This window comes from Pristiophorus japonicus, chromosome 18 (assembly GCF_044704955.1).
Source record: "Pristiophorus japonicus isolate sPriJap1 chromosome 18, sPriJap1.hap1, whole genome shotgun sequence".
Taxonomy (NCBI): Eukaryota; Metazoa; Chordata; class Chondrichthyes; family Pristiophoridae; genus Pristiophorus; species Pristiophorus japonicus.
In genome coordinates this window covers 48,393,964-48,420,896 of record NC_091994.1, presented here as the reverse complement: position 1 = coordinate 48,420,896, position 26,933 = coordinate 48,393,964, and the positions used below count along the sequence as shown (strand labels likewise).

The window sequence follows — 26,933 nt, the reverse complement described above, 5'->3', positions numbered from 1 at the left end:
GCAGTTTGAGAAATGGAATCCTTTTTTTTTAATCTGGAAAATAAAGCTGGTATTGTTAAAGGTTGGCTGGATTGACATGAAGGATTGTCGTAAAAACCCACTGGTTCACTAATGTCCTTTAGGGAAGGAAACCTGCTGTTCTTATCCGGACTGGCCTATATGTGACTCCAGTCCCACACCAGTGTGATTGACTCTTAACTGTTCCCTGAAGTTACATAGAATTACATGGAATATACAGCACAGAAACAGACCATTCGACCCAACCAATCCATGCCGGCATTTATCCTCCACTCGAACCTCCTCCCATCCTTCCTCATCTAACTCTATCAGCAGATTGGAAAACTGCAAGTGTAACGCCCCTATTTAAAAAAGCAGGCAGACAAAAAGTAGGAAACTATCGACCAGTTAGCCTAACATCTGTGGTTGGGAAAATGTTGGAGTCCATTATTAAAGAAGCAGTAGCAGGACATTTGGAAAAACATAATTCAGTCAGGCAGAGTCAGCATGGATTTATGAAAGGGAAGTCATGTTTGACAAATTTGCTGGAATTCTTTGAAGATGTAACGAACAGGGTGGATAAAGGGGAACCAGTAGATGTGGTGTGTTTGGACTTCCAGAAGGCATTTGACAAGGTTACTGCACAAGATAAAAGTTCACGGGATTGAGGGTAATATATTAGCAAGGATAGAGGATTGGCTAACTAACAGAAAACAGAGAGTTGGATAAATGTTTCATTCTCGGGTTGGCAACCAGTAACTAGTGGGGTGCTGCAGGGATCAGTGTTGGGACGGCAACTATTTACAATCTATATTAATGACTTGGAAGAAGGGACCGAGTGTGACGTAGCCAAGTTTGCTGACGATACAAAGATGGGAGGAAAAGCAATGTGTGAGGACACAAAAAATCTGAAAAAGGACATAGACAGGCTAAGTGAATGGGCAAAAATTTGGCAGATGGAGTATAATGTTGGAAAGTGTGAGGTTATGCACTTTGGCAGAAAAAAATCAAAGAGCAAGTTATTATTTAAATGGAGAAAAATTGCAAAGTGCTGCAGTACAGCGGGACCTGGGGGTACTTGTGCATGAAACACAAAAGGTTAGTATGCAGGTACAGCAAGTGATCAAGAAGGCCAATGGAATCTTGGCCTTTATTGCAAAGGGAATGGAGTATAAAAGCAAGGAAGTCTTGCTACAGTTATACAGCGTATTGGTGAGGCCACATCTGGAATACTGCGTGCAGTTTTGGTTTCCAGGAGGCAGCTCAGAGAAGGTTCACTAGGTTGATTCCGGAGATGAGGGGTTTGACTTATGAGGAAAGGTTGAGTAGGTTGGGCCTCTACTCATTGGAATTCAGAATAATGAGAGGTGATCTTATCGAAACGTATAAGATTATGAGGGGACTTAACAAGGTGGATGCAGAGAGGATGTTTCCACTGATGGGGGAGACTAGAACTAGGGGGCATAATTTTAGAATAAGGGGCAGCCCATTTAAAACTGAGATGAGGAGTAATTTCTTCTCTGAGGCTTGTAAATCTGTGGAATTCATTGTCTCGGAGAGCTATGGAATCTGGGACATTGAATAAATTTAAGACAGAAATAGACAGTTTTTTAACCGATAAGGGAATAAGGGGTTATGGGGAGCGGGCAGGGAAGTGAACCTGAGTCCATGATCAGATCAGCCATGATCATATTAAATGGCGGAGCAGGCTCAAGGGGCCGGATGGCCTGATCCTGCTCCTATTTCTCACCGAGCAGCCCTGAGTTAATGGGCCTTCTCCATCACATTCACAGGATCAGTAACTCAATGCCACAGTGTTCAGGGCTGCTCGGTGATCGTGTTGTTTCAGTTGTGTCTGTTCTGCTCCTTTTATTCTGTAATACAGTTGGAAAACTCACCGTCCGGAGTGGCACTGAGCAACAGCGACCAACCAGCTCCCAGGCTGGCTAAACACTACTTTCTGAACAGGCTGTCTTCAGAGCTTAACCTTTAAATGGAAATAATACAAAAAATAAAACAACAGAAATAGACTGAAGAAAAAATAAAAAAATTAATCATATAATGATTTTAGTTGCCTGGATTTTAAAATGGATACCGATGACTAGAATTCCTCTTTAAATGGGAACCAGCACATCTACAAATCAGCTGAGGTAATTCTCCATTGCTCAGACTACAGCCTCTTTTGTTTCTCCCCTGTCTTTGCTCCACCATTAGGGGCTGTACCTTCAGCTGTCTGAGTCTCATTCTCTGGAATTCCCCCCTCAAAGTCCCTGCGCCTTCCCAACACCCTCCCTGCCTTTAAGACCCTCCTTAAAACTTACCTCTTTGACCATGCGTTTGGTCAACCCTCCTAACATCTCCTTCTTTGGCCTGACATTTGATTTTCTGCACACCTTTGTGAAGAGCCTGGAGACACTTCCTATATCAGAGATGCCGTATGAATGCAAGCTGCTGTTGTTGCTGTCATTGTTGTCCGAGATATCCGGACTCATTAACCTCAAAGTTCCAGGTCAAATCAAATTTACTGGCTGTGAACTTCATTCTTTTATGTTACAGGGCGGACAGCCTTGCAGGTACAACCCCCAGTACAGTGCTGCCAATTGCACTGGGTACAAAAGCATTCCTGAAGGCAGTGAGCCAGCATTAGCGATGGCAGTGGCCTTAGTTGGTCCTGTATCGGTTGCAGTTGATGCATCTCCTTTAACCTTCCAATTCTACCATTCAGGTAAAGCTTATCTGAAATGATTCCGTAATTGTACTGTGGGCTCCTGATTGTGATTCCTGCTGTTGTCCGAAGCCTCTTGGAAGTAATGAAAATCTGAGAGAGAATACTGCAGCAATTTGCTCTATTACATCTCCTTGGGGTCAGTTACACTTGCAGAGGCCAGCCAGTAGGTTGATTGTCTACCTTCTTAGCTGGGAAAAGATACATGACCCAATCACAACATAATTAGAGACAAGGACAGCCAATTTCAGTTCCTCCTGTACAACTGTTTCTCTCTGATACCCTACCTGCAAGACCATTCCATATATTGATCACTCTTTGGAGGTCATGTTGACTTTGGCCAATAGCGTAAAGTGGGTGATATTGAAACATTTGCCCATTATACATCTCTCTCAGTTTTAATTTCAATCGTGGAAATGGCAATCAGGAGACATGTATAACGGACGTCTGATCAGGTATTGGTGGTTTTACACGATCAGCCAGAGTCAAAATTATCCATACTGTGTGAAGAAAAGAGGAACTGAGAAGAGGAGAGCAAACAGCCATTAACAATTCACTAGCTGTTCACTGTTGTGGAGGTCAGTAAGGGGTGAACCATCAGGTCATAGGGGATCCACTTTGAGCCCACCATTCAGCCATATTTAGGTTATATACCACTATCTGCTCCTTTATATAATAGTCTAAAATCCACCAAAAGTTCCATTTCACGCAGGTTGTACATGTTGACACTATCTGAGTTAAGTTAAAGTGTTCAGTCTCACATGCACAGCATCCAGTACATGTGTTTTTAACACTAAATGGTACAATTTTAAAGGGGGTGCAGGAAAAGAGAGTATGTACACCAATCTTTAAAGGTGGCAGGACGTCTGTTAAAATGGCAAATGGGATCCTTGGCTTTATTAATGGAGGCATAGAGTACAAAAGCGAGGAGTTTATGCTGAACCTTATAAAACACTGGTTAGGTCTCAGTGTGTTCAATTCTGAGCAGCACACTTTAGGAAGGATGTCAAGGCCCGATAGAGGATGCAGAAGATATTTACTAGACTAGTACCAGGGATGAGTGACTTCAGTTACATGGATACACTGGAGAAACTGGAATTGTTCTCCTTAGAGCAGAGAAGGTTAAGAGGAGATTTGATAGAGCTATTTAAAGTCATGAATAGTTTTGATAGAGTAAATAAAGAGAAACTGTTTCAAGTTGCAGAAGGATTGGTAACCAGAGGTCACAGATTTCAGGTAATTGGCAAAAGAAACAGGTGACATGAAGAAACAAGTTTTTACACCGCGAGTTGTTGTAATCTGGAAGCATTACCTAAAAGTGTGGTGGAAGTAGATTCAATAGTAACATTCAAAAGAGGATTGTATAAACACTTGATGGGGAAAAAAAATTACAGGGTTACAGGGAAAGAGCTGGGAAGTGAGATTAATTGGATAGCTCTGCCACAGAGCCAGTACAGGTACCAATGGGCCAAATGACCTCTTTCTGTGCTGTATCATTCTATGATTCAATGATATTGGCTGATTGCACATGGCCGACTCAAACAGGAAGTGTCTGACTTGATTTACAAGGGAAACTAATCCATCACAGAGACAGGTGAAACTAATTGATCACAGGTACTGAGTCGTACAGGTAGATTCAGCGCACGCTCATCATCTGCTTAAATGTGTTTCAACACAGGGATCTATCATGATTACATGTGCAGCAGTTCCAAGGTGAACCATGCAGTGCTGGTGGTGGGATATGGAAGTTATGGTGAAGGACAAGCTGTGCAGAATTACTGGATCATTAAAAACAGGTAAAATTCACGAGATGGATCCCAACCCTCCTTGCTCTCAAGGCTTCTATTTCAGAAGTAGGCTAATAAATCAATACGGTCTGTGATATAAGAACATAAGAAATATGAGCGGGAGTAGGCCATTTGACCCCTCGAGCCTGCTCCACCATTTAATAAGATCATGGCTGATCTGATCTTGGCCTCAACTCTACTTTCCTGCCTGTTCCCCATAACCCTGACTCCCCTGTAGTTCAAAAATCTGTCTATCTCCACCTTGAATATATTCAATGACTCAGCCTCCACAGTTCCCTGGAGTTGAGAATTCCAAAGATTCATGACTTTCTGAGAGAAGAACTTCCTCCTCATCTCCATCCTAAATGGGCAACTCCTTATTCTGAAACTATGCACCCTAGTTATAGATTCCCCCACGAGGGGAAACATCCTCTCAGCATCTACCTTGTCAAGCCCCCTCAGAAGCTTATATGTTTCATTAAGATTTCATTCTTCTAAACTCCAATGAGTATAAGCCCAACCTGCTCAACCTTTCCTCTCAGGAATCAACCTAGTGAACCTTTTCTGAACTGCCTCCAATGCAACTATATCGCTCCTTAAATAAGGAGACTATAACTGTACGCAGTACTCTAGGTATGGTCTCACCAATACACTGTACAATTGTAGCAAGATTTCTCTGCCTGTATACTCCATCCCCTTTGCAATAAAGGCCAACGTTCCATTTGCCTTCCTAATCACTTGCTGTTCATGCATGCTAACATTTTGTGTTTCATGTACGAGCACCCCAGGTCCTTCTGTACTGCAGCATTCTGTGGTCTCTCTCCATTTAAATAATATTCTGCTTTTCTATTCTTCCTACCAAAATGGACACACCAGCCATTTAAACAAAGTTTCTAATTATTGGTGCCTATATTCCGGTGGGTCATGATGAAATTTTGCTGGTGATAATCAGGCATTTATCACCTGGGAAAAACCTTAAATCTTATCCTTCAGCTGTCCCACCGAGAAAGCTCCTTGAACTGTGCTTGTTTCGCAGTTCTATTAATAGTGCGGTGTGCGGGGTCCCATTCTGTACAATTTTCATACAGTGACTGAAATGACCAAAGTCCCAGTGGTGTTACACTCACAAGTAGGAATCGAATGGAAACTTTTTCAATTTGAGCCTTCTTCACAAACCACCTCCAATTTAAAACCCTAAATAATTTAAAGAATTTCTCTGATTACTGACTTACCAACAGTCTGATTGATTGGGTCTAGTGATCAGAATCGTCACACTATGCCTCTCATTTTAATCAATCTGTCTCTAATGCAGCCACAAGGAATATATAAATATTTACATAGAAACATAGAAAATAGGTGCAGCAGTAGGCCATTCAGCCCTTCGAGCCTGCACCACCATTCAATATGATCATGGCTGATCATGCAACTTCCATACCCCATTCCTGCTTTCTCTCCATACCCTTGATTCCTTTAGCCATAAGGGCCACATCTAACTCCCTTTTGAATATACCTAACGAACTGGATTCAACAACTTTCTGTGGTAGAGAATTCCACAGGTTCACAATTCTCTGAGTGAAGTCTTTCTCCTCATCTCGGTCCTAAATGGCTTACACCTTATCCTTAGACTGTGACCCCTGGTTCTGGACTTCCCCAACATCGGGAACATTCTTCCTGCATCTAACCTGTCCAATCCCGTCAGAATTTTATATGTTTCTATGAGATCCCCTCTCATTCTTCTAAACTCCAGTGATATAAGCCTAGTCGATCCAGTCTTTCTTCATATGTCAGTCCTGTCATCCCGGGAATCAGTCTGGTGAACCTTCGCTGCACTCCCTCAAGAGCAAAAATGTCCTTCCTCAGATTACGAGACCGAAACTGTACACAATATTCAAGGTGTGGCCTCACCAAGGCCCTGTACAACTGCAGTAAGACCTCCCTGCTCCTATATTCAAATCCTCTCTCTATGAAGGCCAACATGCAATTTGCCTTCTTCACTGCCTGCTGTACCTGCATGCCAACTTCCAATGACTGATATACTATGATACCAGGGCTCGTTGCACCTCCCTTTTTCCTAATCTGTCACCATTCAGATAATATTCTGCCTTCCTGTTTTTGCCACCAAAGTGGATAACCTCATATTTAACTACATTATACTGCATCTGCCCACTCACCTAACCTGTCCAAGTCACCCTGCAGCCTCTTAGCATCCTCCTCACAGCTCACACTGCCACTCAGCTTAGTGTCATCTGCAAACTTGGAGATATTACGTTCAATTCCTTCATCAAAATCATTAATGTAAATAGCTGGGATCCCAGCACTGAACTTTGCGGTACCCCACTAGTCACTGCCTGCCATTCTGAAAAGGACCTGTTTATTCCTACTCTTTGCTTCCTGTCTGCCAACCAGTTCTCTATCCACGTCAATATATTACCCCCAATACGATGTGCTTTAATTTTGCACACTAATCTCTTGTGTGGGACCTTGTCAAAAAGCCTTTTGAAAGTCCAAATACACTACATCCACTGGTTCTCCCCTGTCCATTCTACTAGTTACATCCTCAAAAAATTCTAGAAGATGCATGATTTCCCTTTCATAAATCCATGCGGACTTGGACCGATCCTGTCACTGTATTCCAAATGCGCAGCTATTACATCTTTAATAATTGATTCCAACATTTTCCCTACTACCGATGTCAGGCTAACTGGTCCATAATTCCCTGTTTTCTCTCTCACTCCTTTTTTAAAATGTGGGGTTACATAACCAACCCCCATCCATAGGAACTGATCCAGAGTCTATAGAATGTTGGAAAATGACCACCAATTCAGCCACTGTTTCTAAGGCCACTTCCTTAAGTACTCTGGGATTCAGACTATCAGGCCCTGGGGATTTATCGGCCTTCAATCCCATCAATTTCCCTAACACAATTTCCTAATTAATAAGGATTTCCTTCAGTTCCTTCTTCTCACTAGATCCCCGGTCCCCTAGTATTTCCGGAAGGTTATTTGTGTCTTCCTTCGTAAAGACAGAACCAAAATATTTGTTCAATTGGTCTGCCATTTCCTTGTTCCCCATTATAAATTCACCAGATTCTGACTGCAAGGGACCTACATTTGTCTTCACTAATCTTTTTCTCTTCACATATCTATAGAAGCTTTTGCAGTCAGTTTTTATGTTCCCTGCAAGCTTTACTCTCATACTCTATTTTTCCCCTCCTAATTAAACCCTTTGTCCTCCTCTGCTGAATTCTAAATTTCCCCCAGTCCTCAAGTTTGCTGCTTTTTCTGGCCAATTTATATACCTCTTCCTTGGATTAACACTATCCCTAATTTCCCTTGTTAGCCACGGCTGAGCCACCTTCCCCGTTTTATTTTTACACCTGACAAGGATGTACGATTGTTGAAGTTCATCCATGTAATCTATAAATGTCTGCCATTGCCTATCCTCTGTCAACCCTTTAAGTATCATTCAACAATCTATCCTAGACAATTCACGTCTCATACTATCGAAGTTACTTTTCTTTAAGTTCAGGACTCTAATCACTGAATGAACTGTGTCACTCTCCATCTTAATGAAGAACTCGACCATATTATGGTCACTCTTTCCCAAGGGTCCTTGCACAACATGATTGCTAATTAATCCTCTCTCATTACACAATACCCAGTCTAGGATGGCCAGCTCTCTAGTTGGTTCCTCGACATATTGGTCTAGAAAACCATCCCTTATGCACTCCAGGAAATCCTCCTCCACCATATTGCTACCAGTTTGGTTAGCCCAATCTATATGTAGATTAAAGTCACCCATGATAACTGCTGTACCTTTATTGCACGCATCCCTAATTTCCTGTTTGATGCCATCCTCAACCTCACTACTACTGTTTGGTGGTCTGTACACAATTCCCACGAGCGTTTTCTGCCCTTTGGTGTTCCGCAGCTCTACCCGTACAGATTCCACATCATCCAAGCTATTGTCCTTCCTTACTATTGCGTTAATCTCCTCTTTAACCAGCAACGCTACCCCACCTCCTTTTCCTTTCTGTCTGTCTGTCCTTCCTGAATATTGAATACCCCTGGATGTTGAGTTCCCAGCCTTGGTCACCCTGGAGCCATGTCTCCGTAATCCCAATTACATTATATCCGTTAATAGCTATCTGCGCAGTTAATTCATCCACCTTATTACGAATGCTCCTCGCATTGAGACACAGAGCCTTCACAATTGTTTGTTTAACACTCTTTGTCCTTTTAGAATTATGTAATGTGGCCCTTTTTGATTTTTGCCTTTGATTTCTCTGCCCTCCACTTTTCCTTATCTCCTTTCTACCTTTTGTTTCTGCCCCTATTTTACTTCCCTCTGTCTCCCTGCATAGATTCCCATCCCTCTGCCACATTAGTTTAAACCCTGCACTAGCAAACACTTCCCCTAGGACATCGGTTCCAGTCCTGCCCAGGTGCAGACCATCTGGTTTGTATTGGTCCCACCTCCCCCAGAACCGGTTCCAATGTCCCATTAATTTGAATCCCTCCCCCTTGCACCATTCCTCAAGCCACATATTCATCTTAACTACCCTGCTATTTCTACTCTGACTAGCACATGGCACTGGTAGCAATCCTGAGATTACTACCTTTGAGGTCCTACTTTTTAATTTAACTCCTAGCTCTCTAAATTCAGCTTGTAGGACCTCATCCCATTTTTTACCTATATTGTTAGTACCTATATGCACCACGACAACTGCCTGTTCACTCTCCCCCTCCAGAATGCCCTGCAGCTGCTCCGAGACATCCTTGACCCTTGCACCAGGGTCACTTCTGTGAGAATCATCACTGGGTCTGATGCACTACACTGTGACTAACTGCTAACCCTAAAGTAGTAAATTAATGTAACCTTGTTTTTGTCTTTCTAGCTGGGGAGAGAATTGGGGCATGAATGGTTACATGCTTCTTGCCAAGAACATGAACAATCAATGCGGCATTGCCTCTTACGCAGTTTATCCTCTCGTTTAATGGCGGCTTCACTGACACAGTCCGCAGATCCAGCTCATGGTTGTAGTTTGATACAATTGTGACTAAGCTAGGAAGTTGCTACAAGATGTATGTAATATAGCTCCACCTAATGGACTACTGCTCCACCTAGTGGATCACTGTGATAATGCTACTGCTGCTTTAACTATAATAAAAGTCACATGATGTTTGGAGCCATTTTGAATGTGTGTGCTTTAGTGATGTCGTAAGAATATATCACATTGGTGACTGAGGATGATAATCAGATTCCCTAGCTGAAATTTTTGTTGGTTGATGATCCAGCCAAACAACAGAAAGACTTGGAGAGGTTCTTTGTTTTTTCAGAACAGCTAAAAATCCAAGGTAAATTACAAGCACACTTAGCTGAACTATAGAATCCAGATGGCTAGATTGAGGATTAATATGGAGCTTGGGTGACAGAGAGACAGAGAGCATATGTGGAGTGGCTTGAAATGGTTTTCACTGCAAATAGTATCATTGAAGACCAGATGATGAAAATCGTAACTGGTTCGTGTTCGAAAAAAACGGGCTATTTTCCTGACTGAAGCAGGCCTTGAGGTGTATGAAACTCTGAAAAATGTGCTTGTTCCCGTCAAGCCAAAGGACAAGCCACTGACAGAGGTTCTAGTTAGAACAGCAGAACAGTCCTGAGCCCCTGGAAATTGCTGAAAGTTATGGTTTTAGAAAACAAAATCAGTTGAATGATGAGAGTATCAGTGAGTACATTGTAGCTTTAAATTCACTGTCATTTCAGAAATTTTCAGGACCGAGCATTGTGTGATCACTTTGTTTCTGGGATGAGAAATGAAGCAATCAGAAGAAAGTTGTTGACAACCCCTAACTTGACTTTTGTTTTAGCTTGTCAGACAACTATGTTGATGAATTTGGCAGACCAATATTCCCGAGAATTTCGTACTATTTCCAGTCGTCAGACAACCAAGGTGAATCACCTGTAGGTTAAAAGTAAAAGACAGTTGAGGCCCAAGGCCTCAGCAACTGGCCATGGTAACAGCGCATTGAAGTCATGCTATCGGTGTCTGGGAAAACACATTGCTCAAAACTGTTCATATGTGAAGGCAGAGTGCTCCTTCTGCAAAAAAACTGGGCATCTTGCAAAGGCATGTCGATTGAAGAGTAAAGCGATGTTCAAGGCTATAAATAGAAATCACCAGAGACTACATAGCATTGAAGAGAAGCAACAGGATGACGAGGTTCTGGAGATACACGTCATCAGGTACACGAGGGTATATAACAATGATTCGCGAAGTATTGTCATCCAGGTCGACATTGCAAGAACCAGGATACCCATGGAAATCGACACTGGTGCATCCATGAGCGTAGTACCAAAATCACTATACCTCGACAAGTTGAGTGATTTTATGATGGAGAAATCGAAGATAGAGCTTCGAGGCTACTCAGGACAGCAAATCCCTGTGGTAGGATGTATCTCTGTACTGGTAAAATACAAGGATCAGTTTCAGAGCTTGCCTCTCCTTGTAATGGCAGGAGACAAGCCTGCCTTAATAGGTACAAATTGGTTGGGATCACTGAAGCTGGACTGGAATCTGATTTTTCATGTTGAAATGAGATATGCATTGAAGGATGACGTCATCAAGCATTATGCGATGGTGTTATGTGAAACAGGCAGTCCGATCCAAGGTTTCAAGGCAAGTGTCAGAGTGCAGAAGGACGCTAGACCAGTTTACTACAAGCCATGTCCCATACCATATGCAGTCAAGGAGAAAGTTGAGCAAGAACTCAAAAGACTCGAGACTGAGAATATTATCTCTAAGGTACATCTAAGTAATTGGGCTACCATTGTTGTTGTACCTAAGTCAGATGGTAAGATAAGGTTGTGCAGTGATTATAAAATAACTATAAACCATAATATGGTAGAATTCTTTATTAAAATGGAGAGTGACACAGTTAACCCAGAGACTCGGGTCCTGAACTTAGGGAAAGGTAAATTCGATAGTATGAGACGTGAATTAGTTAGAATAGACTGGCGAGTGATACTTAAAGGGTTGACGGTGGATAGGCAATGGCAAACATTTAAAAGATCACATGGATGAACTTCAATAATTGTACATCCCTGTCTGGAGTAAAAATAAAACGGAGAAGGTGGCTCAACCGTGGCTAACAAGGGAAATTAAGGATAGTGTTAAATCCAAGGAAGAGGCATATAAATTGGCCAGAAAAAGCAGCAAACTGAGGACTCAGCAGGGAAGGACAAAGGGTTTAATTAGGAGTGGGAAAATAGAGTATGAGAGGAAGCTTGCTGGGAACATAAAAACTGACTGCAAAAGCTTCTATAGATATGTGAAGAGGAAAAGATTAGTGAAGACAAATGTAGAACCCTTGCAGTCAGAATCAGGTGAATTTATAATGGGGAACAAAGAAATGGCAGACCAATTGAACAAATACTTTGGTTCTGTCTTCATGAGGGAAGACACAAATAGCCTTCCACAAATTCTAGGTGATCGAGGGTCTAGTGAGAAGGAGGAACTGAAAGAAATCCTTATTAATCAGAAAATTGTGTTAGGGAGATTGATGAGATTGAAGGCCGATAAATCTCCAGGGCCTGATAGTCTGCATCCCAGGGTACTTAAGGAAGTGGCCCTAGAAATAGTGGATGCATTGGTGATCATTTTTCAGCAGTCTATTGACTCTGGATCAGTTCCTATGGACTGGAGGGTAGTTAATGTAACACCACTTTTTAAGAAAGGAGGGAGAGAGAAAACAGGAAATTATAGACATCAATAGTGGGGAAAATGGCGCAATCAATTATTAAAGATGAAATAGCAGCGCATTTGGAAAGCAGTTACAGGATCGGTCCAAGTCAGCATGGATTTACGAAAAGGAAATCATGCTTGACAAATCTTCTAGAATTTTGAGGATGTAACTAGTAGAGTGGTCAGGGGAGAACCAGTGATTGTGGTGTAAAAGGCTTTTGACAAGGTCCCACACAAGAGATTGGTGTGTAAAATTAAAGAACATGGTATTGAGGGTAATGCATTGATGTGGAAAGAGAACTGGTTGGCAGACAGGAAGCAGAGATTCGGGATAAACAGGTCCTTTTCAGAATGGCAGGCAGTGACGAGTGGGTTGCCGCAGGGCTCAGTGCTGGAACCCCAGCTATTTACAATATACATCAATGAATTAGATGAAGGAATTGAGTTTAATATCTCCAAGTTTGCAGATAACACTAAGCTGGGTGGCAGTGTGAGCTGTGAGGAGGATGCTAAGAGGCTGCAGGGTTACTTGGACAGGTTAGGTGAGTGGGCAAATGCATGGCAGATGCAGTATAATGTGGATAAATGTGAGGTTATCCGCTTTGGGGGCAAAAACACGAAGGCAGTATATATCTGAATGGTGGCAGATTAGAAAAAGGGGAGGTGCAATGAAACCTGGGTGTCATGGTACATCAGTCATTGAAAGTTGGTATGCAGGTACAGCAGGCGGTGAAGGAGGCAACGGGCATGTTGGCCTTCATAGCTAGGGGATTTAAGTATGGGAGCAGGGAGGTCTTAATGCAGCTGTACAAGGCCTTAGTGAAGCCTCGCCTGGAATATTGTGTTAATTTTTGATCTCCTAATCTGAGGATGAACGTTCTTGCTATTGAGGGAGTGCAGCGAAGGTTCACCAGACTGATTTTGAGGATGGCAGGACTGACATATGAGGAGAGACTGGATCGACTGGGCCTGTATTCACTGGAATTTAGAAGGACGAGAGGGGATCTCATAGAAACATATAAAATTCTGACGGGACTGGACAGGTTAGATGCAGGAAGAATGTTCCCGATGTTGGGGAAGTCCAGAACCAGGGGACACAGTCTAAGGATAAGGGATGAGAAGAAACTTCTTCACTCAGAGTTGTTAACCTGTGGAATTCCCTACCGCAGAGTTGTTGATGCCAGTTCGTTGGATATATTCAAGAGGGAGTTAGATATGGCCCTTACGGCTAAAGGGATCAAGGGGTATGGAGAGAAAGCAGGAAAGGGGTACTGAGGTGATGATCAGCCATGATCTTATTGAATGGTGGTGCAGGCTCAAAGGGCCGAATGGCCTACTTCTGCACATGTTTTCTATGTTTCTATGTTTCTAGAGGGTAATCTCCCCAATACTTTGCCAAATGTAGAAGATTTGTTCACAACGTTGACAGGTGGTCAGATCTTCTCAAAGTTAGATTTAATAATGCCTACTTACAACTTAAACTAGATGAGGAGTCCAAGTCATGCTTGACTATAAATACTCATCTAGGCCTATTTCAATTTAATAGGCTATCATTTGGAATGTCTTCCACCCCCGCCATATTCCAAGGGGTGATGAACCAGATTTTGCAAGGCCTTGAATGGGTAGTATGTTATTTAAATGACATACTCATTTCAGCAACCAAACAGGCAAATCCACAATAATAATGAAGTGCTCAAACGGCTAGAGAAACACACAGAGTACGAGTGACTACTCACAAGTTTGAGTTATTTCAAAATTCATTGGAGTACTTAGAGCACAGAGTAGACAAAGATGGTTTACATCCAACCAAGGGAAAGCTGGATGCAATCAGAAATGCACCCACTCCCAAAAATGTCACTGAACTTCGATCATTTTTGGGTCTTTTGAACTATTATGGGAAGTTCCTACCAAATTTGGCTACAGTGTTACATCCACTGAATTAGCTTTTGAAAAAAACAGGTCCATTGGAAGTGGTCAGAAGAATGCGACATAGCATTCAAGGAGTGTAAATGTCAGTTGGTAGAGAGCACCATGTTAATTCACTATGACGTATCTAAGGAGATCAAGCTAGCATGTGACACCTCTCCATATGGATTTGGGGCAGTGATCTCTCATGTACTACATAGTGGGGAGGAGAGACCAATTGCTTTTGCTTCACACACACTCTCAGTACCAGTGAGCGTAATTATGTGCAGATCGAATAAGAAGCTTTGGCATTCATTTTTGGAGGCAAGAAGTTCCACAAATACTTGTATGGTCATACGTTCACCATTGTTATGGACCATAATCCCCTGACAGCAATCCTCCATCGAAAGTCCCCAGTTCCAATCATAGCTGCTATCCAAATGCAGAGATGGGCTTTGATTTTGGCAGCATATACGCATGACATTGAGTACAGATGATCATCTGATCACAGTAATGTTGATGCTATGTCCAGGTTGCCATCCCCATCACAAGTTACACCCAATAGAGAAGAAGTGTTCTATTTTTCATACGTTAATGAACTGCCAGTCACAGCTGAAGAGATTGGTAAAGCAACCAAGCGTGACCGAGTTATGTCAAGGGTGTATGATTATATAGCAAATAGCTGGCCAAATTAGATAACAGAGAAAGATTCTTCGTTCGTAGGAATGAATTATCAGTGGATAATGTTTATATCATGGTGGTGTGCAAGAATAGTTATCCAAAATAAATTCAGGTCCAAATTGTTAGGAGATCTTCATGCCCAGCAGTTGGGAATGTGCTTGACCAAGAGTTTTGGACTTATGGTGGTCAGGTTTAGAGAAAGATGGGCTAGAAATTCAGTTCTCAGCAAAAACATTTCTTTTGGCCAAAATTACTGTTAGCGCTTCGCTATCACCATCGGGCCGTAAATTCAAGCTTTAATTTGCGCCATGGTAAAAATCGACGTTGCAGAAGGATTTGCGGCACAAATCACGAATTTCGGCAACTTTAGTCCGAGGTCGATACCGCTGCAAGTTGGGCCTTGGGAGGGCGGAAAAACATCTAAAAATAAATTGGGAAAAAAATCACTCACAAAACATTTACAAGACACTTATCTATCGAATCGCTGCAAAAGAATTAAAAAAATTAAAACTTTTAACTTGCCCTTTGCAGGTCTTCATACTTACCACTGCTGGCAGGCCTGCTACGACAGGTATTTCCCAGTCGATATTTTTCGTGCAAAATACAGATGGGCACACTAAATTTTTGCCGAAAACACTATTTCGGATCTTGCATGGTGGCGCTCCTCTCTCCAGCGGTATTTGAAAACTGCCACCACAAAACATCACTGAATTTTCCGCCGACTGGGTTTTCGCCAAAAAAGGTGAAATAGCACCAGAAACCCGGTCGCAAAATCGGCAAATTTCTAGTCCTATATATATATATATATATAGTACATCGTTAGTGTACAACATGTTAATCGGTAAGCAAGAAACCACCATCAGTACCATTACAGCCATGGAAATGGCCTTCCATAGTGTAGCAAAGGTTACATGTAGATTTTGCTAAGCTAGAAGGACTACAATTCGGCAGTTCGGGAGGAGCGGCCTAGCATCGCGAGACCTGAGTGGGCACGGGAGTACAAAGAGTGGCGGCAGATCGAAAGAGCCGGAGATCAGAAGGAGCCAGAGAGCAGGAGGAGCCGGAGATCGGGAGGAACGAGCTATAGCATCGACAACAGTAAGTGACAAAAAGTAAAAACAATCAAAATCTAAGTGTGACCTTACAGCCAAGCAGATAAGTGATTGGCTGGTGGATTGGTGAGTATTTTTCTTTTCTTTTTTTAAAAACCTTGAGAATTGGTGTAAGTTAGTGTGGAAGAAAATGATCTAAGCCCTATTTTTAAGGAAAGGGTTAAGTTCACTTCTTGCTGAGTTAATTAAATTAGTGGAGCTAGAAAAGAAAACACCCAAACCTCTCAGATCTTGGAACAAAGAATGTTGTAAATACATGACTGTCCAGTGTTTGCATGAGTTTCCAGATACCCTGCTTATCAGACTACTGACAGGGAGAAACTATGCAAGGACAAGATAAAAGTCTGCCTCCTGAAATGACCTTTGTATTTACAGGATGTATGATCAATGCTCATATGAGGTGTTTTAGATAAAGTTCTTGCTTTGATTGCATTTACGCGAATGTATGATTAATGTACTTGTGTGGTGTGTTTTAGATTCCTGTTTCAACTGTATAAAGATAGAGCGGGTTTTCTTGTAAAAGTCAGAGTTTTGCCTCAGTGCGGACTGAGCGGACTCTCCGAGATATCTCGCTTGTAAATAAAATTCTCTCTAAGCACGACTCTGAAAGCCTCCGCCTGAGTTAATTTAAGCTAAAATTTCCTCGACAGATTCTGGCATAGTCAGGCAGGATCTCTAAAAAAAAAACGCGATCCAAAAGAACTAAATTTAACTTTTAAAGAGAAAAGAGGAATTTTAAGGACCTTCCTAGCTGAAAGGAGGAAGGTGCCTAGGCCGTCCTAGCTGAAAGGGGGACGAGCCGCCGAGATCCCCTGGAGGGGGTGAGGCATTTAAGGTAGCTACCGTAAAGGAGCTAAAGTAACAAAAAGGCAAAAGGAGATCCCGAGCTGAGCAGAAGAGAGAACACCGGTGAGCGCTTTGTAAATTACTGTATATTTTGTAGGATTGTCCTAACTCTCATTTCAGAAAAGATCGCGAGACGTTGCACCCGGAAGAATGGGAAATGGCTCTAGTCGAGCCCCAGTTCACAAACAATATAGCCGAAAGGACCAGATCTCACACTCGAAAGGGCAGAACTATATCTCGATATCACAGGCAGTCCCATAAATCTTCTAGTCAATCTACCAGTCCAAGTTGTGAAAGACATAGCAAACACCCCCGCCGATCGAGACGCAGAACTGTCAAGCAGTCAGACAGCTCCGAAACATCCTCCGACCTAGAAATGATTTCCAAGATCCCAAAGTCCCGACACCAATTCCCTGTCAGACCAATGCCAAACCCTGATGCACAAAGAAATGGCGGACCAATTGAACAAGTACTTTGGTTCGGTATTCTCTGAGGAGGACACAAACAACCTTCCGGACATAAAAGGGGTCGGAGGGTCTAGTAAGGAGGAGGAACTGAGGGAAATCCTTATTAGTCGGGAAACTGTGTTGGGGAAATTGATGGGATTGAAGGCCGATAAATCCCCAGGGCCTGATGGACTGCATCCCAGAGTACTTAAGGAGGTGGCCTTGGAAATAGTGGATGCGTTGACAGTCATTTTCCAACATTCCATTGACTCTGGATCAGTTCCTATGGAGTGGAGGGTAGCCAATGTAACCCCACTTTTTAAAAAAGGAGGGAAGAGAGAAAACAGGGAATTATAGACCAGTCAGCCTGACATCGGTAGTGGGTAAAATGATGGAATCAATTATTAAGAATGTCATAGCAGTGCATTTGGAAAGAGGTGACATGATAGGTCCAAGTCAGCATGGATTTGTGAAAGGGAAATCATGCTTGATTAAATGTAGTATCTCCAAATTTGCGGATGACACTAAGTTGGGTGGCAGTGTGAGCTGCGAGGAGGATGCTATGAGGCTGCAGAGCGACTTGGATAGGTTAGGTGAGTGGGCAAATGCATGGCAGATGAAGTATAATGTGGATAAATGTGAGGTTATCCACTTTGGTGGTAAAAACAGAGAGACAGACTATTATCTGAATGGTGACAGATTAGGAAAAGGGGAGGTGCAATGAGACCTGGGTGTCATGGTACATCAGTCATTGAAGGTTGGCATGCAGGTACAGCAGACGGTTAAGAAAGCAAATGGCATGTTGGCCTTCATAGCGATGGGATTTGAGTACAGGGGCAGGGAGGTGTTGCTACAATTGTACAGGGCCTTGGTGAGGCCACACCTGGAGTATTGTGTACAGTTTTGGTCTCCTAACCTGAGGAAGGACATTCTTGCTATTGAGGGAGTGCAGCGAAGGTTCACCAGACTGATTCCCGGGATGGCGGGACTGACCCATCAAGAAAGACTGGATCAACTGGGCTTGTATTCACTGGAGTTCAGAAGAATGAGAGGGGACCTCATAGAAACGTTTAAAATTCTGACGGGGTTAGACAGGTTAGATACAGGAAGAATGTTCCCAATGTTGGGGAAGTCCAGAACCAGGGGACACAGTCTAAGGATAACGGGGAAGCCATTTAGGACCGAGATGAGGAGGAATTTCTTCACCCAGAGAGTGGTGAACCTGTGGAATTCTCTACCACAGAAAGTTGTTGAGGCCAATTCACTAAATATATTCAAAAAGGAGTTAGATGAAGTCCTCACTACTAGGGGAATCAAGGGGTATGGTGAGAAAGCAGGAATGGGGTACTGAAGTTGCATGTTCAGCCATGAACTCATTGAATGGCGGTGCAGGCTAGAAGGGCCGAATGGCCTACTCCTGCACCTATTTTCTATGTTTCTATGTTAAGCTGCAGACCACCCCACTATAGATGTCTATGTGATCTTCGAACAACTATTTCAGTTTATAATACAGAATCAAGGGACCTGTGGGCCTTGGTAAAGCAAACCTTGAGCCCAACTGAACACACCTGATTTCTAACTCACCTAGGACGTGCTACTCATGATGCATTGTTGGTTGCTCACCCTAACGATATCCAGGATCACCTAAACGCTATCTTCAATTCTCTCACCACGACCCTTCAGAAGCCCATCAGTATGGCCACAGTATTAGAAACTAAACCCAAGCGTGAAGAAACTGCCGATTGAAATATACGGGAGTCAATCAGGAGATAATGCCTTCAGGGCAGGAGAGGATTCTCCTCAATTCTGCGCTATCCTACTTCAGTGCCTGCCCTATTCGATTGCTCACGCTATCCGGACAAATAATATGAATTGGGCAGATAACAGTAAAGCCCAGATGGAAAGGGCGGTTAGATATTATTGGCAGGAAAAGAAAGGGGAGGGGGGAGGTGCGCCCCCAACCCGGGTCAAGACTGAATACGTGACTAGAAAGGAAGAGCCATCTCGGGAGGAAGGATCAATAGAACCGCAGTGTTGCATATACTAAACAACCAAACGGCCCGAGCCCTGCTAATAAATCTTCCTATTGTCCCCGGCATGGTATGGGAAGAGGCCGGGACTGGGTAAGAGGAATTGACTGTTTTAATTGTGGGTCTGAAGGACATTGGAATAAAAATTGCCCCTACTGTCAGCATGGAAAAGGAAGAGAAGGGGGGCAAGGGGGGAGAGGAGGATCTTACACTAACTTCTCCCAGAACAACCCCTTTGGTCAATTGTCCCCCGATTGACTACGCAGCTTGATTGTGCAGGGATCCTCCCCGGACGACGAACCAATTCTGAATGAGTGGCAACCCTTTTTGATAGATACGGGAGCCTTCATGTCTTCTGTACAATCAAAGCTTAAACTCTCTGCCTCTACTGAAACACAGGAACTTTCAGGATTCCTGGGACAAGTCTTTACATTCCCGGTGTCAGAACCGGTTAAAATGGGTTACCAGGAAGAATCGGTGGAACATCGATTTGTTATCACAACCAATCTGGACTGTAACTTGATGGCTAGAGACCTCCTCTGCAAATTCCAGTTGCATTTGGAGTGTGGAGATGATGGGATTATTGTAAAACAGGGAACCCTTAAGGGGCAGTATACTACTAGAACCCCTCAGTGGTGGTCTCTGGACCTGCCGCAGGCACACTATCACGTGACCCTAGCATACGATCCCAGTGGAAATAGGAAGCCCTCTTCACTCCAGCAATCGATGTCCCCCATGCTCAGAGGCAGAGCAATACCTCACCTTTGCTTGGGCCAGGCACCAGAGAACAGACCAGTGCAGCACCTGAGGCACAGACTATCCATCACGACTGCGTGGCAATGATCCGACTGGAACGATCTAAAAATACCTTCCCAGCTCCAGTGGCAGGACTCCTGGGGAAGATGATCAATTTCATAGGTACCCTTCCAGCGGTTGTGGCAGAATCGCGGGAGAGAAGGATCAAGGCAGTCGACCTCGAGGACAGAGGCAAGATGGCATTCCTGCTGCAGCGAGGGGCAGCGTGGTTGAAAAAAGAGCCCCACCACGCTAAAGATTTGGAAGTTATGGTGCGCCAGGCTAGAGACGAGGCTGACCTTACCAGCCGGGATGTGCAAATTGTAAAACATGGCCAAACAGTCCAATTCCACGGGGACCCCGAGAAGGTCTTAACGACTCTGCAGCATCATACTGGCTCTGGCATACCTGACTATGTGGATCCTCATGTGTGGGCAGAGGACCCCTCCCAAGTGGGTTATACTCCCATTGATCTGATTGAGATCCCAGTGCAGGGCAATGTGGACTGGCCCTCTATCCGACAGAACCCACTGAAATCACAGGCAATCCTAAACTGACCTTTCGGCACTGTACTGCAATTAATCCGGCCTGTTTTCTTACTGAGTCACCCCATGATGAGGAAGAACCCAGTCATGATTGTTTATCTTTAATTCAAGAGGCCACATCAGTCAGGGAAGATTTAGTTGATGTACCAATGGAAGATCCAGACTGTATTATGTATGTTGACGGAATTAATCCAGAAGGTACACGAATCTCAGGATACGCCATAGTAAACCAGGAGAATCAGGTCTTGGAATCTGCCGCTTTTGAAACCGCCTTTTCTGCCCAACAAGCTGAACTATTCGCCCTCACCTGAGCCTGTATCTTGGCCAAAGATCTCAAAGTCAATATCTATACCGACTCTAGGTATGCCTTTGGGGTGGCCCATGATTTCGGACAATTATGGAAAAATAGGGGATTCCTAACCTCACAGGGGAATGAGATATCCCATAAGCAACTAGTATCTGATTTGTTGCAAGCCCTCATGCTCCCCAAGCACATTGCCGTTGTTAAATGTACCGCCCACACCACCGGAAAATCCCCGGTTGATATAGGGAACCACTGTGCTGACAAAGAGGCTAAACAGGCCTCTCGTCACCAACAGATGGTAGTGCCCAAAATTATGAGTCAGACTAAAAATCCTGCGAAGGATAAGTTCGCCTCGGAAAAACCAATGCCAACCATCCAAGATGTTATCAAAGCACAGGAGGACGCTCCTGAAAAAGATAAACTGTTGTGGAAATATTATGGATGTACTTATGACAATGTTTCTAAACTCTGGACCACTCCCGCGGAACAGACTTGCATGTCTGACGAGTTGGCTCTATGGGTTATTGAATGTATGCATTTTGTTACTCATTGTGGAGCAAGGACCACGAGTGACACACTTTTGGCTACTTGGTGGCACCCTAGACTCCAGGCGCTCACCCAGAACATCAGTAGTCGTTGCCTGGTTTGCCAGCAACATAATCCAGGGAAGGGAGTCCCCTGTGATTGGGGTAAAACGCCCCTACCCGAAGGTCCCTTTGAGACATTTCAGTTGGACTACATTGAGTTGCAAAAAGTTCAGTGTTACAAATATGTGTTAGTAATAGTAGATGTGTTTAGCAGATGGATTGAAGCCTACCCTACCCTGGACAATAAGGCTCAAACTGTTGTTAAGGTGTTAATGAGGTAAATTGTTCCTAGATATGGTATCTCAGCTCGACTGATGACCACCTATGTTCTTTCTCTGACTCAGGCTCTGCGACTAGTTCACAACCAGATTCAAGATGCTCACCTCGACCTCCCAGTTTTACCCGAATTGTCCCTCGTGGCACCAGGGAAGTATGGATTGGGAAGGGATTAGAGCCACAATGGGAGGGGCCTTTTCAGGTGTTACTCACTACCCCCACTGGAGCCAAGGTTGAGGGGAAAAGTGCCTGGGTTCACCTGCACCACTGCAAGCTCACCACCCTCTAACGAACCTATTATGTTATTCTAACTCCTGTTTCTGTTCCAGACTTCCTCTTCTCCATAGCTGAACAAGGCCATTGGCATCCTAATTGGAACGTGGACCAGTTTGAACTTTTACCCGTAGTGATAGACAGCCAGCTACACCGACGGTGACCTGAGAAGAGAGACGGGAAAACTGAACGCTTTTAATCAGCAAAATAATTGGACTATTTATCTGAATCCTGAGCTATAAGATGAAACTGTCTGTATGCCACAGTCTGTATAATAGTGTTGATATATGACAGTTTCGGCGCATGGGAGAGGAGACAGAGACGAGAGCTCCATGTAAACACTTTTTTGTACATGTCTTATGTTTATGCGCAAAATGGGAACTTTTCTAGATGTTGGGTGTGTTCACATTCCCTATACATTCCAAAGGGGGAATTCCTTTGCGCCCCGTTCCACTAACCCTAACTGAGACTGTCAGATGGATTCAGAGCCAAACTATCACGAGAGGAGGGGGGCCAATACAATACTGCTGAAGCTCTGGAGGGCATCACAGCTGAAATAGTAGCAATAAGGACCGTAGCATTACAAAACCGAATGGCCCTCAATTATTTGTTAGCTGAGAAAGGGGGAACGTGTGCCCTGATAGGATCTGAATGTTGCACTTACATTCCTGATAGTTCAGAAAACATAACCAATCTCGCTGATTACATAAGAAGGAAGGTGAAGAAGTTATCCACACCAGCAGAAGGATCTAGCTGGTTTGATTGGCTATCAGATGGATCTTGGAGATCCTATCTAATTGTTGGCTGCCTTAACCTTTGTTGTAAAGTAATGATGGCAAGGTTAGCAAACCCTCTTGTGGTCAAGGGCTCCCGAGTTATGATCCAACGAACTAAAGAACTACTCGACACTAACAACAATATGATTCAGGAAATAGAGTGTGAACGGATGAATGCGATACTCCGAGAATAATCCTAAGTGTTATCATGGAATGATAAAAGGGGGGAATGTGAATGTTTAAAAATGTATAGAGACATTGAAGTTGAGAACGTGGGAATTGTATAGGGACAGTATAAGCTAACAAAGAATTCATGGAGGAATAGCCATGACATCTCAGACTTGAGACTGCGAAATGTTACAACACTAACACATATTGAAACAAAACCCACAGTTTGCAGAAAAACCTCAAGGTTTTATTAAATCATGTTATTAACCTGAAACATTAACAGAAGGTCTTTGTTTAAAATCAGACCATACTTGGGTCGGCTTATGAGTGGACAAAGGGAAAGAGGGATCAAAAGAGATAGGCTGAACTAGGATGTCACTCTAGCCCTATCTTGTTATCTTTTGCCGAAAATGTATAACCATCGTCCCTTTACAATGTAATGTCACTTTGTCCGTAGGAAGTGGGTGCGTTCGAACAGACTTGCATTCCTTCTGTCTGATAAAGTCCCCGATCGGGATTTGCTTTTTAAATAAAAGCTTGCTTTGTTTAAAGCACAAACGGTATTCGTTTCAGTAATTTTGCTGAACCAGATTGAGGTAAAAGAATCCAGAAATCAACAATACTGTAAGCTCAAAGTAATATGTGACCGCAGTCCTTTATTACAGGTCTCTAGAGTGCCTCTCCAGCCTGTGAGGCCTCCTTATGTTCAGGTGCTCCCAAGGGATCTCACAATCCCTTGGGACTCCAGGGGATGAGCCCTCTGGTGGTTAAACAAGGTATTTACAGGTTTACATATATAACAACACTCCTCCCCAAAGTCAATAGTGTAACTATTTACAATGAGAGTCGATCTGGGGCCTTCCTTTCCCTGGTTGATCGTCACGGTGCAAATGCTGGTTTTGGTGAATCGTTTGTTGGGTCCTCGCTGGGCTGCTACGCAGCTGGCCTTGCTGGACTGCTGGGTGTGGTGAGTCCTGCTGGGCTGCTGCAGGTGATGGGTTCTTCTTCGTGGTCAACCCCTGGGTCGGTTGCCACTTGTGTGTGTGTTGTGGGGTCGAAAAAGGTAGAGTCTATTGTGGGTTCTTCTGGATAGTCCGTGAATCTGAGTTTGGTTTGGTCCAAGTGTTTTCTGCAGGTGAGTCCATTTGAAAGATTGACCAGAAACACCCTACTCACCTCTTTGGCCACGACAGTGCCAGGAAGCCACTTGGGACCTTGTCCATAGGTCAACACAAATACAGGACCATTAATTTTGATTTTGCGTGATACATTTGTATTCTGTTGAAGCCGCCTGCTCTCTACCTGTTCGTGTAGATCAGGGTGGACTAACGAGAGCCTTATCTTAAGTGCCCTTTTCATGAGCAGTTCAGCTGGGGGAACCCCAGTGAGCGAGTGGGGTCTTGTGCGGTAACTAAGCAGGACTCGGGATAGGCGAGTCTGCAGTGAGCCTTCAGTTGCCCTCTTCAAGCTCTGCTTGATTGTTTGCACTGCTCGCTCTGCCTGACCATTGGACGCTGGTTTAAACGGGGCAGATGTGACATGTTTGATCCCATTGTGGGTCATGAACTCTTCGAACTCGGCACTGGTGAAGCACGGCCCATTGTCACTCACAAGGACATCAGGTAGGCTGTGCGTGGCAAACATGGCCCACAGGCTTTCAATGGTGGCAGCGGATGTGTTTGCTGACATTCTCTCACATTCAATCCATTTGGAGTACGCATCTACAACCACAAGGAACACTTTTCCCACGAATAGGCCTGCATAGTCGACATGGACCTTGGATCACAGTTTGGAGGGCCAGGACCATAAACTTAGTGGCGCCTCCCTGGGTGCATTGCTTAACTGTGAACCTGTGTTACATTTGTACATGCAGGACTCTAAGTCTGCATCGATACCACATGTGGGATCTGGCTATCCCTTTCATCATCATAATCCCCTGACAGCAATCCTCCATCGAAAGTCCCCAGTTCCAATCATAGCTGCTATCCGAATGCAGAGATGGGCTTTGATTTTGGCAGCATATACGCATGACATTGAGTACAGATGATCTCCACCCACTCTCTCATGTATGGTACTGTTCTCGCCTTGTGATGGATGGGTCGCGCCCCCGGAATCAAGTGGATCTGCACTTTTGCTCCTTGAAACTTCCCAATGCCCGGTTCGAACAGCGAGGGGAACTTGTTTAGGACCTGGGCACATGAAGTGTCGTCAATGGACGAGAGCGCTCGGACATCGTCCCAGTTCCAGTGTATCTTTCCCAGCGAGCTCCTGACGAACAGCGTGGGGCCATCGCCCGACACCACCCAGAGTGGTAAATTGTGTCCCGCTTCATCGTAGGAGACCTTTACAGTAGCACTGCCGATTATGGGAATCAGTTACTTTGTGTAGGTTCTCAGTTTAGTACGAATGGGAGTCAGGACTGGCCTTGAGGCCTTGCTGCACCACAATTTATCGAAAGTCTTTTTGCTCTTTATGGACTGGCTCGCGCACGTGTCCTGGTCTATTGACACAGGGAATCCATTTAATTCAACCTTCAGTATTATCAGGGGACACTTTGTGGTAAATGGGTGCACCCGATCTACCTCTGCCTCCTCAGCCTGAGGCTCTGGTTCGCCGTGATCCACTGTGGATCTGTCCTCCTCTGCAACATGGTAGTTTGCAGGATTAGCAAGGTTTGCAGCTCGCCTGCACATACGTTGGAGATGTCCCTTTGTTTCACAGCCTTTGCAAACATATCCTTTGAAGTGGCATGAATGGAAACGATGATCACCTCCACAGTGCCAACAGGGTGTTAATGGCCTTGCATTCACCACCCTTGATGGTGGACTCAGACATCTGCGGACATGCAGCTGCAGGCATGTGGGTCCTGCCCTGTACATTGCGATTCGAAAATAACATTATTTTGTTCACAGTACTTGCACCACCACTCATGTGCTGAGAGATTTGCTTGGTATTGTCACTGGTGACGATGAACGCCTGCGCTATCGTTATGGCTTTACTCAAGGTTGGGGTCTCTACAGTCAAAAGTTTGCGAAGTATTACTTCATGGCCAATGCCAAGTACAAAGAAGTCCTTGAGCAGGTGCTCCAAGTGTCCTTCAAATTTGCAATGTCCTGCAAGGTGCCTTAGCTCGGCGACGTAGTTCATCACTTCCTGGCCTTCAGGCCTCTTGTACGTGTAGAACCGGTACCTCGCCATTGGAATGCTTTCCTTCAGGTTTAGATGCTCCTGGACCAGCATGCACAAATCATCGTACGACTTATTTGTGGGTTTCGCTGGAGTGAGCAGATTTTTCATGAGGCCATACGTTGGTGCCCCACAAATATTGAGGAGAATCGCCCTTCATTTAGCAGCTTCGTTTCTCCTTCCAGCTCGTTGGCCACGAAGTATTGGTCGGGTCGCTCCACGATGGTTTCCCTATCATCTCCTTCCAAAAATATCTCCAGGATTCCCACTGTTCTCTGCATTGTTGCGGTGGGGTTCGTCATCTGTATCTCATCGCCAGTTGTTATGTCTTGAATAAAGAATCTGACCAGATACTGTAAGCTGAAAGTAATGTGTGACCATAGTCCTTTATTACATGTCTCCAGAGTGCCTCTCCAGCCTGTGAGGCCTCCTTAAGTACAGTTGCTCCCAAGGGATTGTGGGATCCCTGGGACTCCAGGGGATGAGCCCTCTGGTGGTTAAACAAGGTATTTACAGGTTTACATATATAACAAAAGTCACCTACGATTACTGTAGTACCCTTGCTACATGCATCTCTAATTTCCTGTTTGATGCCATCCCCTACATTACCACTATTGTTTGGGGGCCTATAGACAACTCCCACCATTGTGTTCTGCCCCTTGGTACTCCTTAGCTCCACCCAGACTGATTCTACATCTTGATTTTCTGAGCCAATACCCTTTCTCACTATTGTTTGTTTTCATCCTT

General features: G+C 44.1%; 1 protein-coding gene across 1 annotated transcript in view; it reads left to right on the top strand.

The window, feature by feature from the left end:
* The window catches only part of LOC139228699 (procathepsin L-like), a 37,702-nt gene extending 28,027 nt beyond the window's left edge, over positions 1-9,675 (top strand). The window contains exons 6-8 of the mRNA XM_070859963.1: positions 2,554-2,722; positions 4,401-4,518; positions 9,407-9,675. Of these exons, the coding sequence (XP_070716064.1) occupies positions 2,554-2,722; positions 4,401-4,518; positions 9,407-9,506 (387 nt within the window). The 3' untranslated portion in view covers positions 9,507-9,675. The remainder of the gene's footprint in view (positions 1-2,553; positions 2,723-4,400; positions 4,519-9,406) is intronic.
* Positions 9,676-26,933: the final 17,258 nt, after the last annotated feature.